The following is a 17019-nucleotide window of genomic DNA, read 5'->3' as shown; positions in this document are numbered from 1 at the left end:
TAGAGCGAAAAATACGGTACTTTTGCAAGGAAGCCAGCAGTGTTGTAGTGAAGTTTCAAGTGCAGGAGCCCCTCATGACAGCCCCCTCCCAAGCACCCCTGAAAGAAGATTCATAGAGTAATAGATGCATGCATGCAAAAATTTAATTGGATCAACTGAAAGTCATTGATGAATGAACTGGCAAAGTGCGGTGATTATAGTTAACAAGCTGGAATTTGACTGGGGAGGCCTAGCTATGCATCAGCCATGACTACAATCTTCTGCATAGTTTCTGGGGAGTGATCTCTGTGGGCCTCCCCTACACTCTAGGTTCAGCTGGCAAAACACAGAGATTTTAACAAGTGTTCTTCAGCCAGCTGAAACGCGGCTTCTAAAAATGCAAGGAACTAGAATGTAAGACAAGCCTGGTAGATCAGGCCAATGGCTCATCGTCCAACATCCTTGTTCTTACAGTGGCCAGCTTTATACCTGCAGGAAGCCTGCAAGCCGTAAATGAGCACCACAACTGTTATCATTTAGGCTGCTGACACAAGGGAGAGAAACATCCAGCCTCTATCTAGCTGATTACTGTCCTCATTCTCTGAAAGTCTCATCATCACTTCCTTCACTTTGAAAGAACAAGGAGGGTCCATCAGTTACCCAGAAGGTGATGTAATTGCTCCTGATCTGGAAAGTCCAGGCGTTGTGCTCTCCCCCCCCCCCCCGCCGCCCAGTTCCTGCCCCACTATGCCACAGGGAAGGAACCAGGATACTGCTGCAGAGTGTATTCAGTTGTGGCAGGCTGTGGATTCCGTGAAAAGCAAAGATCAGAGAGGGTCAGCTCCATCCTGGAACCTGTTTTGAAATGGCTTGAGGCCCTTCCCCTGTTTCGCTTCAATTAATAACAATGCGAGAGTAAGGAATTAAGGTCTGGAAACACAATGAATGAGCAATGCTGCACAGCGGGCCCCACTGGCACCTGCCTCCAGCAAGGGAAATGTTGTTTTCCAGTGGGTGTGTTAAAGAGGGAGCTGTAAAGAACAAGTATCTTCCCATGACTTTGTGGGAAGCAGCACAATGAACATTTTCAGAGCAGAAACTTCCAGTAAAAAAAGGAAGAGGGGGTGGGGGAGACACAGAGAGGCCAACGGGGGATGAAGAGCGGAGAGAGACAGAGAGATATTAATTAGGATCCTTATAACGTACATTATCTTCCGGGGCTTCTGTTTAATAAGCTGCTGGAGAAGGTTTCACTGCTTGAGTGGTGCTGAACAGGGAATGTTTTCTGCAGAACCAGCCGGCTGTGCTTCATGTGGAGAGAGGTGGAGGAGCAGGGAGAGAAGCCAACATTTATTTATAACCACCCAATGGTGTTCATGCCAACCTCTGCTCAGGAAGGGCTTGTACATTCAGGCAAAGCCATTAAAACAGCAGAGAACAAGCAGGAGGAAGAGGAGGAGGAGGAGGAGAGGGAGAGCGAGGGGGAAAGCCAACACCAGCCTCAAGCAGGTGATCTTGGGAGTCAAGCAAAGGCAAGGTGGGGGATGCCAAGGACAACACCAAGGACCTTGGGCATTGCTTGACGAAGCACTGGCTGGGCACTCCCTGCCCCCTCCCAGGCCATGCACCACAGGAGCCAAGACCCTGATCTGGAGCAGAAAGGAGCCTGGAAGGAGGAGATGGATGTAGCCAGAGCTGGCCTCTGGAGGCTTGCCGTGGACCACAATCCCAGCCTACCCATTGCCCACCCCCAAAAATTATTTCCCTTTCCTTCTGGCCATTGCTGGGAGGACTACGTGTAAGGGAAGAGGCATTCATCCCCAAGCCACAGCTGACGCCAAGCCCACTACATCAGAGAGGCTGCAGAACGATCCAGGGGTTCTCACCATAGGCAGGCCTAAACCAGGCCAGAGAGCTGCCCCAGAGGGCACAAAAAACTGCCTTCATAGCTGCCTTGTCATTACTTGTATATTTATTGTCATGTTATGGATAGCCAGCAACATGGTGGTGGTGTCCTCCAGATACTGGACTCCCAATATCAGCCACAGTGGTCAGGTTGGCCAACAGTCCTATGAGTTCAATAACATCAAATGCCTAGACAGCTCATTGGTTAGAGCATGGTGCTGATAATGCCAAGGTTGCAAGCTCGATCCCCATATGGGATGGCTGCATATTCCTGAATTGCAGGGGGTTGCATTAATTGATCCTCAGGGTCCCTTCCAACTCTACAATTCTATGATCTGGAGGGCACCATGTTGACCACTCCTGCCCTATTGGTACTTTACGCTGCCTTGAGCATTTTGAATGAGATATCATAGATAAATTGAGCTTTTCTTAATAAACTGGGATTCCTGAGGAGTAGCCAGGCTGGGCCACAAGTGCCTCCAATACTTCTCTCCATTGATGATGATGATGATGATGATGATGATGATACATAATAACGCAGATTTATACACCACTTCCTAGCCAGGAGCTACCAAAGCAGTGTATACAATGAGAGAAGAAGAAAAAAGATAAATCTACAAAGACAGACTGAACAAACAAAAAGCAAAAACTCCATTCCTACAGCTTTGCAGTTATCATACCATAAATTGACTGGGTCACACTTCAGGGAAAAGACTTCTTAAAAGAAAAAAGTTGGGGTCAAAACAACATCACCAGACGGATGCAGTATTTCCCTCCCCTATCAGCAAAGAGTTAAAGCTTTTTGGGGAAGTGCCACAGGCACTCTCTGCTCCTCAGTGCCAAACTGCCCAAGGCCAGAAGAGAAAGTATTTCTCAAACCAGTTTGGCCACCCTTTGATCCTACCCCTGATAGGATGTTCCAAACAGCTGCTGACTAGGCAAGGCCACCTTTCTGATGTCTACCAGCCAGGATATTATGTCAGAGCTGCAAGTAAAAGCTCCTCGGAAGAGCAAAGAGCTCCTCACACAGCCGCTGGCCAGGAGGAAGGGCCAGCTCCCGGCACAACTTTGATTCTAGAAATCAGCCCCGGTGGCACAATCAGAAGCTACAACCACTGCCTCAGTGCAGAGGCATGTGACTTTAGAGCAGCCTTCCCCAAGCTGATGCCCTCCAAACACTTTGGGGTACATCTCCCATCAGCCCTAGCCAGCAAGACCCATTGGATGCTGGTGCTAGCCCAAAATATCTGGAGGGCAGCAGGCTGGGGAAAGCAGACATTGATGCCAGCCACCAGGCACGCTGCATTCTCCCCTTGCCCCCTCCTGCGGAAGCAGACTCTGGGGAAATTAAAAGGCCTTGCTTCTTGCTCCAGCTGCTACGGCTGAGGAATCGTAAAAGGAACCACAAAAAAAGGATGAGTGACAGCGGGTGGCTCTGGGAATTAAAAGCACATGCAAAAGATGCCAAAAGCTCTCTGCAGTGGGGAAAAAGCAGGGGGAGAGAGACTGTTCACGTCCTTGTACAGTACTGCCTTGCTTCTTCCCCACAATCTTATGGCAAATACAAACCCTTTATTTACCGTATTTTTTGCTCTATAAGACTCACTTTTTCCCTCCTAAAAAGTAAAGGGAACTATGTGCACGTCTTATGGAGCGAATGCAGGCTGCGCAGCTATCACAGAAGCCAGAACAGCAAGAGGGATTGCTGCTTTCACTGCGCAGGGATCCCTCTTGCTGTTCCAGCTTCTGAGATGCAGAATATTTTTTTTCTTGTTTTCCTCCTCCAAAAACTAGGTACGTCTTGTGGTCTGGTGCTTCTTATAGAGCGAAAAATACAATATTTAGAGAGCAAACTCTTGAAAGGCAGTGCACACGGCAGGGACAATAGTGTCATTTTATACATTAGGAATGGTGATTCTGTGGCCCTTCAGATCTGGCCCTGATCACTGGCCAGGCTGGCTGAGGCTGCTGGGAGTTGTAGTCCAGCAACGCCTGCACGGCCCAGGTTCACCATCCATTATATATAAAATGAGAAAGCTTCTGTCGTACTGGATGATTCATGTACTGACGATTGATGTACACACAGCAGGATCCCTGAACTACCAAGGAGTTAATTTCAGCTTAGTTTAACCCCTCCGCTGGAAAGATGATCTTAACTGGCAGCTTGGCAGGCAAAGGGCAGAGTTGGCTTCTGGGGAGGTCAGAGCATGTACATGTAGACTTGCAGGCCGACCCAGAAGAGGCCAAGGGCTGAGCATCACGGGTCAGATCTCAGGGGGCAGGAAGAAAGAAGGCAGCCAGACCTGCCTGGATGTGATAGTCCACATGTGGCAAATAGGTGGGGCAAAGGACTCACCCTTCCTGACAACTGCAGCTTTCATTTGGGAACGTAAGCAAGCCACAATCCCTTCCGTATCTCTATGACAATAAACCTGAACACAACGTCTGCGGAGATCTCTCATGGGCCAGAGAGGGCAACTGAAGTTGGGGTCCAGTAAACCACAGAGCCTAGGACTTAAACAACAGAGCCTAGGACTTGCCCATCTGAAGGTCGGCGGTTCGAATCCCCGTGACGGGGTGAGCTCCTGTTGTTTGGTCCCAGCTCTTGCCAACCTAGCAGTTCGAAAGCACACCAGTGCAAGTAGACAAATAGGTACCGCTCCGGCGGGAAGGTAAACGGCGTTTCCGTGCGCTGCTCTGGTTCGCCAGAAGCGGCTTAGTTATGCTGGCCACATGACTCGGAAGCTGTACGCCGGCTCCCTCGGCCAATAAAGCGAGATGAGCACCACAACCCCAGAGTTGGCCACGACTGGACCTAATGGTCAGGGGTCCCTTTACCTTTACTTTGGCCAGGTGGTGTGCAGACACACACTTCCAACTGACAAAACAATAGTTTGTACGAAATAGGGGAGAAAAACCACTACGACATAAATTGTGCAAGTGAGAGAACCCGAATGGGTTTGCTCCTACAGTCCGCTCCAAGAGTCAAAAGGAGGCTTACTGATTTTGTGGATTCCAGAGACCCCGAGGAAATGGTGTCACGGCTGCCTCGGCTCTTGGAGCTGAGATGGGGAGAGGAGGAGGGCGAGTCGTCGATGTAGGGCATCATGTCATGGTGACGACGCTGCTCTTCGGCCCTGTCCACGTCATAGGCGTAGCCGGGCGGCATCCCACTAAAAGACAAGTCTGCGAAGAAAAGCAAATAGTTATTATGAGTAGTGTCATTCATTCGGTGTACTAGTTACTTGCCACATAAGCTGCCTAAATAAGCACATCATAAAGGTGGAATGAAGCTGCCGAAGGAAAACAGGAAAGGAATATTTTGCTCAGTGTTGTGCAGATGCCCTGGAAAAATGAGAGAACGGAAGTGTGGCCAGTGCAGAAGCAGCCTCATCCTTCAAAGCTGCTTTGCACTCAGACTGCAATGCCCTTCCTGATTTTCCTGCAGTCATGTCTGCTGCAAGACTATCCTGGGTCCTCCCTAACTAGCACCGAAGTGTGTTCAGAAAATTCTCACCATCTTTCCAGCAAGTGTCTGTTTGTTTGGGACTGCAGCTTTATTTCAGAGGATCCCTGACTCAGAAGACAAGAGATAATGAACTATGCAGAGCTGTGGAGTAGGGAAGAGATAAGGTTTCTGCCCAAGACCCGGGGAGCCACTTGCGGGACTTTGGTCTAGTCCAAAGTAGCCCACCAGAATAGAATGCCTGTATCTCTCATGGTACTGCCTGGGTGTGGGTGACCTTTTGGTCTTCTCCAAACATCCAGAAAATGATGCATGTCATGGAGAAAGCGGACAGAGAAATGTTGTTCTCCCTCTCTCATAACACTAGAACTCATAGAATCATCAAGTTGGAAGGGACAACGAGAGCCATCTCGTCCGATTCCCTACAATGCAGGAATCTTTTTGCCCAACATGGGGCTCAAGCCCACAACCCTGAGATTTAGAATCTCATGCTCTACCAACTGATCTAAAGCTCTACACGAATGCTGGAAGATTCAGGACGGGTAAAAGAATGGACTTTCCCCACACAGCACATAGTTAGACTATGGCACTCGCTCCCATAAAAGGCAGTGATGGCCACCAATTTGGAGGGCTTTAAAAGGGAAGAGGGTGGCGCTGTGGGTTAAACCACTGAGCCTAGGACTTGCCGATCAGAAGGTCGTCGGTTCGAATCCCCGTGACGGGGTGAGCTCCCGTTGCTCGGTCCCTGCTCCTGCCAACCTAGCAGTTCAAAAGCACGTCAAAATGCAAGTAGATAAATAGGTATCGCTCCAGCGGGAAGGTAAATGGCGTTTCCGTGCGCTGCTCTGGTTCGCCAGAAGCGGCTTAGTCGTGCTGGCCACATGACCCGGAAGCTGTACGCTGGCTCCCTTGGCCAATAAAGCGAGATGAGCACTGCAACCCCAGAGTCGGTCACGACTGGACCTAATGGTCAGGGGTCCCTTTACCTTTTTAAAAGAGGGTTAGACAAATTCATGGGGGAGGATTAGGCTATCAGTGGCTTACTAGCCATAATGGCTATGCTCTACCTCCATAGTTGGATGCTGTATGCCTGTGAGCAACTTGCTAGAAACCACAGGAGAGTGCTCTTCTGCTTTAATCCTGCTTGCAGATTTCCCCCACAGGTAGTTGGCCACTGTGAGAATAGGACACTGGACTAGAAGGGCCAATGGCCTGCTCCAGTATGCTCTCATTATGTTCATATGCAGTGCTCAATCAGAAAATTAAAAAAAAAAAAGAATGTTCCTTTCCCCCCCTCAAGACAAAAGAAGCTAATGGTACCTTTAAAAAAACAGCATGTTAGAACAATGAGAAGCCCCCAAGATCCTATGACCCTCTAGTTTTGTTTCTTGGGGCTTCTCTCATGCCTGGAACTTAGCCAAATGCAGACCCTCACAAAAGACATGTTTGCTGAAGTTATTCCAACCACGGCCTAGCTGTCAAAGACAACAGTTCTTGTGAGAGGAAATAAACAACCAACACAACTATGTGAATCAGCCTTGAGGCTGGAATTCGGAGTTCCTGGTCTTGGTTACAGGAGACAACAGTGTATCATTGCTCTGAGTGGGGCATGTCTCTCCCTCTCTCTGCATCTGTAGGGAGGAGGGCTGCAAGATAAGTCACATTGTGGTATGGGAATTCGCTCTCAAGGTTGTAAGGAACTGCAGTTTGGCTGAGCCTTAAGGCCTCCCAAGTTTAATCTTTTTGTTCCTGTTAAATGTTGGCGCTTGCACATAGGAGTGTGAGGTGTGACCTTGTATCATCTGCTCCCAGGAGGAGGCTGGGGACCAGCCACTGGCTGGGTTTACTGGGTCCACCTCCCCTCTGCTTCCTTATCCCAAGGAGTGGATTTGCAAATCAATTCCGTAATGGGAAGGTTTCTGATAAAGGAATTATGTTTCTTCAAAGGATTTGTCACCAAGTCACTGGAAGCAGACACATTTCCCCTTCTGCATTGGGTGTATGATCCTGGCTCTAGGGAGAGATTTTGCTGAGTGAGAATTCGAACTGCGAGGAGGGGAGAGGAAAACTCCCAAGTCGCTCTTCCCCCTCCACCTTCCGCCCTTCTGAAAGTAGGCTGGTGGGATCCTGTGGATTGACTACTTTTTGTCATAAGTTCTTATTGATTTGCATACAATTTAACAAATTCAATTCAGTTTCCATGCAATATTCCCTTAGCCTTTTGACTTCCCAAGTTCCCTTCCTTACTTCCATGATGTTTCTGTTCAAATCCTTTTATCTACTACCTTAAAAATAATACTTATTTCTACAACATATATTTCACATTACATTCCTTTATCATTCTCGTTCCTTTGCTTATATTTCCAGACCTGCCTGTGATTTCATTTGACTGTCATATTTTCTCACATAAAAGGGATCTTGACACTTCCACAAACAATTTCGTCCTTTTGGTCTCTTATTTTTGCCATCAATTTCGCCATCTCCGTATAGTCCAATATATGAATCCACATTTTATATTTATGCTAACAGCAATATGGTTTGTGTCAGTTCCATACTATAGCTGCAATCAAAATTATTCAACCCCCATTGCAAATCAGGTGAAATTCAGCTGAAAATGCAACTTATACTGGCTTCTCCAGTCTCACTCGGAGTTGCATTTTCAGCTGAATCTGGGAAAACTGCTTGAAGCATCTGTTGTGTGGAGCTATTTCCATTGCTTTTGTGTGATTTGTTCATTGCAAACAGCTGAAAGACTGAAAAATTTGATAATAAACCTGTTTTGCAATGGGGGTTGAATAATTTCGATTGCAATTGCATGTGGTGCCTGAGACAGGGTATCCGAACTGCACTGCTGGTCACACTGAAAAACTCTCCTGCCCCATTGCAAAGTGTCCTAATGCAGTTCCCATTCATTTCAATAAGACCAAGTGCCATTTTAAGCAGTTGCTCAGCTTATGCTACCGAGGACACATGTCTGTGTGCTTCTCCCTCAATGGGGCTGTCTCTGGACTGAGACACCTCCATCTCCCTGTCCTGCCATGCTGGAAAGCAGCAGCTTCACAGCACCAAGTCCTAGGATGGCTTTCGGGCCTCAGCACCTACAAAAGGGAAATTCCCCTGCTTCAGCCAGAACAAGGCTCTTCCCTCTGCTTAAGTAAGAACAGCCTCTTACCCTCTTCCGGCTGATGAGATAGATGTAAACACTTTGAAGGAAGGAGAAGATGAATAAATGGAATGCAAGAGGAGGTGGCCCTTCAGATATCCTGGCCCAAGGCCAGTTGGGAATGAGAGAGAAGCAGCCCCATTAAGGCCCCCACCCCCCATCCAGCTGTGGATGCATCTGCAGAGGCTAGATTGGGGCATTACATTTTAATTTGCACAAATTGACACACTACTATTACTTCCTCTGACATGGAAATGTGGTCTTTTAATGAAGCCTAAAACAGCGCTGTATAAACCACAGAGCCTAGGGCTTGCTGATCAGAAGGTCGGCGGTTCAAATCCCTGCGACAGGGTGAGCTCCCGTTGCTCAGTCCCTGCTCCTGCCAACCTAGCAGTTCGAAAGCACGTCAAAGTGCAAGTAGATAAATAGATACCACTCCAGTGGGAAGGTAAACAGTGTTTCCATGTGCTGCTCTGGTTCGCCAGAAACGGCTTAGTCATGCTGGCCACATGTACACCAGCTCCCTTGGCCAGTAAAGTGAGATGAGCGCCGCAACCCCAGAGTTGTCCGCGACTGGACCTAACGGTCAGAGGTCCCTTTACCTTTACCTAAAACCTCATTAGCCTCTGGTTTTTTTTGCAGTGGCATCACACTGCCAGCTCATGCACAACTTATGACTGACAGCAATCCCAAGATTCTCAAGCCAGGTATCCCCCATCCTTGTGCAGATTTGAGCCCCTCACCCCAGCACAGAAGTTTGAATTCATCTCTGTTGATGCGTTTTGTTGATTTCAGCCCAGCTTTTCCATTCCAACAAGGTCGGCTTGCATTGTGTTCCCACCTTCTTAGAGGTTAGTTACCCCTCTCAGTTTTGGGTCATCCACAAATCTCATAAAGATTCCCTCTACCCATTCATCTAACACAACGACAGAGTACTGAACATAAGGAGAGTCTGTTATGGGGGTTCTGTCCTTCTCAGTATCCTGTTCTCACAGTAGCTAACCAAGTGTCCCCACGGGAAGTGCACAAGCAGTTCCTGACTCAAGACAGAGCCCAGCACCTGCCCCCTCCTGTCCTAACCTCCCTCTGGTTGGGTGAGGAACCACTAATGAGCACTCCCAGAGGACTATTTTCCATCCATCCAGAGCCAGCCCAATCATTAGGCAGCATGAGGCCACTGCTTCAGGTGGCAGAAGCCCCCCATACAACACACCCATGGGTTCTCCATTACCTCCACCAACGGTGGAGATGCACTGCCACCATCAGTGCCAATACTGGGCAAGATCGCATTCGTTTGGGGTGAGATTTCACCCCAAATCAATTTGATCTTTTCAAAATGGGTGCTGGTGGTGGTGGTGGTGCTTCACCACCACCTGCAGATGCAGGAGGGCCCATGGCAGGAGCAGGAGCAGCAAGGTAGGTGGTGGTGGGAACTGCAAGACAAAGCAACACAGCCTGTTTCACCTCAAGCGGCAAAACAGAACACACCACCCCTGCATCCAGCTGCGAATCCACTTGGCAATCTAGTATCATTCAGCCAATTTGCTGACCAAGATATCATGGTAGACTTTGTCAAATTCTTGGCTGAAGTCAAGATAACTTATGTTCACAACATTCCCACAATCCACTAAACTAGTACAGTGGTACTTCAGGTTACATTCGCTTCAGGTTACATTCGCTTCAGGTTACAGACTCTGCTAACCCAGAAATATTACCTCGGGTTAAGTACTTTGCTTCAGGATGAGAACAGAAACTGTGCTCTGGCGGTGCGGCAGCAGCAGGAGGCCCCATTAGCTAAAGTGGTGCTTCAGGTTAAGAACAGTTTCAGGTTAAGTACGGACCTCCGGAACGAATTAAGTACTTAACCTGAGGTACCACTGTAAATTGATTTCTTTTAAAAGAAAAGTTTGTGAGAGAAAGAGATTATTAGTCTGACACATTTATCTCTCCCTAATCTCTGTATTGCTAATCAAGAGGACACCTTTATAAACTGTTCTGCCTCCCCCTCCCTCCATTATTGAAGTCAGATTGACCAGTTTCTCAGCTCATCCTTTCTGAAGACAACACTTGCTGGTCTTCAGTCCATGCTTTTCAGAAAGGACCCCGAGATCCTCAAGAGTACACCAGCAGTTTCTTTAATACCATAGGATGCCGTTCACTTAGCCCTGAAGACCAGTGTTCATTCAAAGGCGTTGCCTGACAGACTCATTATCAGTCTAGAATAGCAATTCTGGCCCTAAACCGGTTGGGCAACTTACTGGAGGAAGACTGTACTCAGCTCCCCTCTGCTTGTTCATCCATTAACATTTCCTCCTCCTTCCTGAGCAGGGGGGCTCACCACGGCCTTCCGGTTGCTTTGAATAGTCTTGCAAAGGACTTTTTGCTGCTCTAAACATCTCAGTTCTGACCTTTTGCTGTTGCCTCTACTGCCACCATTTTTCTTTCTCACTGAAATGGTTTGCAGCTGCACTTTTCCTTAACTCCATCTTCAACAATTCTGCACTGTAGGACCCTACATAGCATTTGTCTGAGCTTATTAAAAGCAGCTTTCCTGAAAAGAAAGGGGGCAGTTTAGGCTTCACTCACCTTTGACTTTATGAAAGATCACAAATTCTAACACCACACCATCACTTCCCCCCAAAGTCCCTACTACTGTCATCTCAACAACACCAGACCCACCAGTCTCACAAAAGCATGATCTCTTTGCGCAGGCTTTCCCTGACCCACAAGACCCGGCCCTGCCATAACAAAACCCTTGTGTTGTTGTTTTTTATAATACTACTTTACTGGATTTTACTTTGCTGTTTTTATTACACTGTTCTATTGTTTACATGTCATGTTTTTTGCATACCGCTTAGAGGGCTTTAAATAGTAAGTAGTTTAGAAATGTTTTCAAGTGGGTCAGTGTGCCAACTTTCAAATTCCTCAGAATTCTCCATCAGGCTAATTATTAAAAACAAAACAAAAAAACCCAAAGGGGATGGGAGCAGAGACAGAAGAAAAAACCTGTTAGTTCAGCCATCTTAAACACTTATCTGACATAGACCTGGATAAACAGCCTGGCTTTCACCAACAGTCTTCCCCACCCCCAACTCCCTTCATAGTTTTTATCATCCAGCCCGAGGGAGAGTCCTCGGGAACACTATTTTATGATGTTTTGGCATTGCCCTCATCTGGACTTTGGCACGCTCCAACCTGGTTATCGCAAGTTACGTGAGAAACAAGGCAGGGTTCCAACTACCTGAGGAGTAAAAGTCTAGAAGAATTGCAAGAAGATTACCTCAGAGGTGGGGCTGAAGGCTGGCCCTGCACCACTGCCCACATGGCCATGTGCTACACAAACACAACTGTAACACATGAATAGGTACTCACTTATCTAACAGCTCTCACTGGTAGTCAGCGTTAGAAACTCAGGTATATAATGTGATTGCCAAATGACACCTTAAACCTAGGCTGCGGCTGCCACAATAGAATGTCTAGGAACCACCCCCCCCCATGGGATTTATTCTTATTTTTACTGTTACAGTCATACCTCATGTTACATCCACTTCATGTTACGTTCCTTCAGGTTACATCCCGCGGTGACCCGGAAGTACCGGAAAGGGTTACTTCCGGGTTTCACCACTCACGCATGCGCAGAAGTGCAAAATGACATCATGCGCAGAAGTGGCGAATTGCAACCCGTGCATGCGCAGACGCGCCACTGTGCGTTGCGTTCTTTTCATGTTGCGAACGGGCCTCCCATTCGCAACCAGAGGTAACGCTGTAGTCATTCATTCATTTCATTTCTATACCAATTTATATTTTAAAGAACAAATCTCCAAGCAGTTTACGACACGTTAAAACGTCAAATAAAGCAATCCAGAATAAAATTAACTCAGGGGAAATATTTCAGGTCCTTCTCTAAGTGGCATTCTGCTTTCTCCAGTCACCAGTCTGGCACCCAGAGATCTCCATGTGGTCGCAACTGGACTCGCACCAGTCGCAAAAATGCGCCTGGCTAATTTCGAACACCGCTGGTAGCGCTTCCTCACAGTGCGCAGCAAAACTGTGGAAATCGCTCCCACGGGAGGAAGCAATGGCTACCAACTTGGATGGTTTTAAAAGAGGATTTGACAAATTCACAGGGGAGAGGGCTATCAATATATACTAGCCATGGTGACTGTACTCTGCCTCCACAGTCAGAGGCAGCAATGCTTCTAAATCCCAGTCACTGAAAACTCCAGGGCGGGAGAGTGCTCTTGTGCTTGAATCCTGCCTGCAGGTTTCCCAGAAGTTGCATCTGGTTGACCACTGTGAGAACAGGATGTTGGACTGGATGGGCCCCATTGGCCTGGCCCAGCAAGCTCTTCTTGTGTCTTAACGTAGACCACAAAGAAGGGGCCTCAGATGCTCCTCTTAAAAGTTTGGCGACGGCACATGTTTGATGACTGCATGCGAAATCAGATGGCGAAAACAAATTATTCACAGGCCCCGGTGAAATGCTTCTGACCGTGCAAACTGACTCCCCAACTGATGGTGGGTGTTTAGCCCTCACAAAAAGGCTGTTGTTTTCCTCAGCACAACAGGGCCTCTGATGGTCTCACTCAGGGCTGTTAGCCTCCGTCAAGCTGTTATTTATCTATGAGGGAGGCAGCATGAGGCAGCGGGCAGGTGGATCGGGGTTAGTGGCAGGATCAGGTGGGGACACATCAACAGCAATGCTTATCCTGTATGTAAGGGCTGGCAACGCCACGCTTGAAGCCCCATCGCAAGGAAAGGAACCCAACTGAGTCGTATTGTTTGTCCCTATGAGTGCCAGGTACTTACAAAAGGATAAGTAGAGGCTAGTGTTTGTCCAAAGTGGCTCACAGTCCTGGAATCTGGAAGGATGTTAAGATCTCAGATAAGCTCAGTTGGTGGAGCACGAGACTCTTATTCTCAGAGTCATCGGTTTGAGCCACAGTTTGGGCAAAGGTTTCCTGCGTTGTAGGGGGTTGGACCAGATGACCCTCATGTTCCCTTCCAACGCTACGATTCTGTGGTTAACTCATGCTAGCACAGGAGCCAGCAGGACAAAGGGAGAGTTTGCCCACCCAGTCCCCACCCAGGGACAAGACTGGCACGTGATGATTTGCATGGGCTGTCCTCAGACTATACAGAAATAGCATGACATGATGAGCTTCACAGAAATGTAGAGTTGGGAGAAACCAAATGGATCATCTAGTCCAGTGTTAATCAACATTGGGTCCCCAGATGTTGTTGGACTACAAGTCCTATCATCCCTGAGCTCTGCCCTTGCTAGCTAGGGATGATGGGAGTTGTAGCTCAACAACATCTGGGGACCCAATGTTGAGAAAGGCTGATCTAGTCCAACCCCCTGCAGCACAGGACTCAAATACAGGAATCAATGCATCAGAGCAGCTCATCATCTTTCCCTGCCAAAGCATGCTTAAGTAAACCTTTGGGATGGGCCACCTTGGAATGATGTCCCCTCTCTCCCTCTGGCATTAGCCCAGCGCCCCCCAAAACACACCCACAGGAGATTGCATAAGGCATCCACAGGATGCCTCATGGACAGCTGGCTGCACCCACGCTCCAGGAACTGATTTGGCTGCCTTCGTCCAACAACGAGAGAGAGACACGGTTCTCATCTCCGGATGACTCTCTCCCTGAGGAAAGAGCAGAGCTCCTCTCCACCAACCTGTCAGCACAAACAGCAGCAAAATGAAACCCACCAAATCAGCATCTCAGGTACCTCTTGCAGAAGGGCACAGCGTGACCCACCCGGCTGAGCTGCTCCAGTCTTCCACCTGGTCTAGATTTTGGGTGGTTCCTTTGCACCTCTCACTCTAAGCATTTTCAGTTTTCCATTCCCCCTCCTCCCCATCACCACGAATCCCTCAGGGTCCATTCCCTTTTGCCTTTGACCCACAACAGCTCCAAATGTGTTTTTTGTCAGTCTGAGATGAACTACACCATGCAATGAACCTGGCACAGCCTGGCATTTGGCACGCAACCCACAACAGGCACTTTTAGGACCCCTGAGTGCAAGAAACGGGTCAAGGCTTAGCTCAACATGCAGGCAGTCACCTTCACTTGACTGGCTCATCCCATGACACTGTGGGCAAACATCAGCAAGGGACCGAACTTGCTGCAAGCCCGCAGTCATCAGTCTGGGGCTGTCTAGCTGTTTTGGACTACGACTCCCATCAGCCCCCACAAAGACCCATAGAATTGTAGAGTTGGAAGGGAACCCTTACGGTCATCTAGTCCAACTTCTTGCAATGTAGGAATCTCAACACATGCCCCTCCATCATATTGAACCCTGCTTAGCTTTGCAAGTGTGCTAGCAGTTTTACTGCTGCACCACTAGAAGGACATCATATGGCTGTGCTGGCAGGGGCTGATGGGAGCTGTACTGTAGTCCAAAGCAGCTGGATGGCACCAGTTTGGGGATGGCTGAGCTAGACCTACTGAGAGACCTCCATCACCCTGCTCCTCCTTCTCCTCCTCCACGAATCTCTTAAACCTCCTTTTAAAGCCATCCCAGTCAGTGGACATTGGTCCATCCTGTTTGATGTTGCTGATAGGAACATACCCGTGATATTAATCCATTGGCAGAGGAGGGAATAATGCAGACATCACCCTTGCAGAAAACCAACCATCCTGACACTGTATTCAAAATTCATCTGTCATCAAATTCTGATTTATGATGGGTTGTATACAGTGATAGTAAGTATAGACCTGCTGAAATTAATGGGTGTGAATAATTTAGGTCCATTGATTTCAATGGATCTACTTTGAGTATCAGTGGAATATTGTTGTTTTCATGGCTTGTTTTAACATTTCGTCGATTCCCCCCCCCCCCCAATGTTTGGCTGGACAGTTTAGATTTTCCCCCCAAATAAGTAATAAATCACATTATTAAGACATCTGCTTAATACAGGGTCGCAAACTCTTGCACGTACCTCAGATCTAAACTTTCAACGCTGTGTTTAGCAGGTTTAATTGAGTTTCTGTCAATTCCTTTTTCAAAAGTCAAGCAGCACTAACTAAAATCTTGCACCTTAACTTGCGTTCCTCCTACAGGTTTGTTTGGCCTAGGCACGGCCTCTGGGAGATGACACGGCCATGAACTGGAGGTAGTAAAGGACTTGTGCAGAGGGGAAAAACCTTCCTCCTGCAGGTGACAAGCTCTGAATTTAATAGGGCAGCTGGGCAGAGGAGGCAGCCTGAATAAATAATGTACAAAGCTGCTTCCAGCTGGCAGCCTGTAATGCAACCCCCCCCCCCCCGGCCTGCTGGCCCAGCACAGATCCGGTCGCTGGCAGACATGGTGTGGTCGAAGTCTTCCCCTTTTAGTAGCCCTTCCTGCTTCCATCAGCATTCAAGAGGTGGCACAGGTCCTCCTCTGCAGCTGAAAGGTCCATTCTGCCCAGGAGCTCAGGTGGCAGAAGCAGAAAGCCACCACTCCAGCAGAAAGGAAGCCTAGGGGTTGGAATTTCGCTCTGCAGAGGGGGAAGGGATGAGTGGTCACTCCTGCAGGGGAAACAGCTCTAGGGAGTGGAAGCAGGAGGAGAGCAATAACCCTAGAGACTCCAGCCCTACTGTGGCTGCAGCCCCAGGCAGGGAAGGCCAGGGCAGGCTGATCCCTGAGCTCTGCTCCACTTTGCCCCCAAACCTCTGGTCAAGTGCCTGGCAGCCAGCCGTGGGCGAGGGGAGGCTGGCTCTCACCTCTCAGCTCCGCAGCCAGGGCGGAGGCAGTGCTGTGTGGAGCAGGAAACTGCAGAACCCTGGTATTTATTTACGCCCAGATTTCCAAGGCTTTAAAAAGCTTGCACAAAGCAGTTTCCTACAAAGCCTACACGGTGCGAGTACAGTTTCAAAACAAGAGAGCTCTTAACGCCGTGAGAGCAACAGCAGCTTGAAAACGGGGGTCTGAGAAAAACACCACAATCCATTATCAAAAAAGCCTTCCAAAACAGGAAGGTTTTCAGAACACGCTTGGAAAACAGGAAGGGAGGGGGCTTGGCTAATCTCCCCAGAGAACGAGTGCCACAATCAAGGGGCCACCATGGAAAAGGGTCTGCTGCTGCCTGGTACTGGTAGAACCAAGAGAAGCAGGAGTTGGATAGGCTCATGAGGGCATGTTGATGGTACCTGAGATGACGACTTAGGATCTGCATGGCTTAGGATCAGCACTTGAAACTGAGGCAAGAAGTGATTTGTTAGCGAATGCAACTGATGGAAAAAAATAGGTGTGCTATGGACGCACCACCTCACTACTGCAAACACTCTGGCAGCCATGTTCAGAACAGGCTGTATATCTTCATCGAGAGTAGCAGGAAAGGCTCTCTGCAGTACCTCTACCTCATCTAGATTAATTTCCAGTTGGTTTGCCCCCCATTCAAATTGAACTTGGTTCAAGGTATCTGCTGCCTCCCTGGCAGTGGCTGATGAAAACAAGGAGGCAGAGCTGAGCCGCGACCGTTTCAGAACAAACCTTACCCATTGGTGGTGTAAT

At 48.4% G+C, this 17019-nt stretch overlaps 1 protein-coding gene across 1 annotated transcript in view; it reads right to left on the bottom strand.

Moving 5' to 3' along the window:
• BCR (BCR activator of RhoGEF and GTPase) overlaps positions 1-17019 on the bottom strand; it is a 93722-nt gene that overhangs the window by 51337 nt on the left and 25366 nt on the right. Inside the window, 1 exon segment of the mRNA XM_080986559.1 lies at positions 4886-5070. Within this exon segment, the coding sequence (XP_080842685.1) occupies positions 4886-5070 (185 nt within the window).

The sequence above is a fragment of the Podarcis pityusensis genome (assembly GCF_964106645.2).
Source record: "Podarcis pityusensis genome assembly, chromosome: 16".
In the NCBI taxonomy this organism is placed as follows: Eukaryota; Metazoa; Chordata; class Lepidosauria; order Squamata; family Lacertidae; genus Podarcis; species Podarcis pityusensis.
This window is presented reverse-complemented; position numbering and strand designations above follow the sequence as displayed.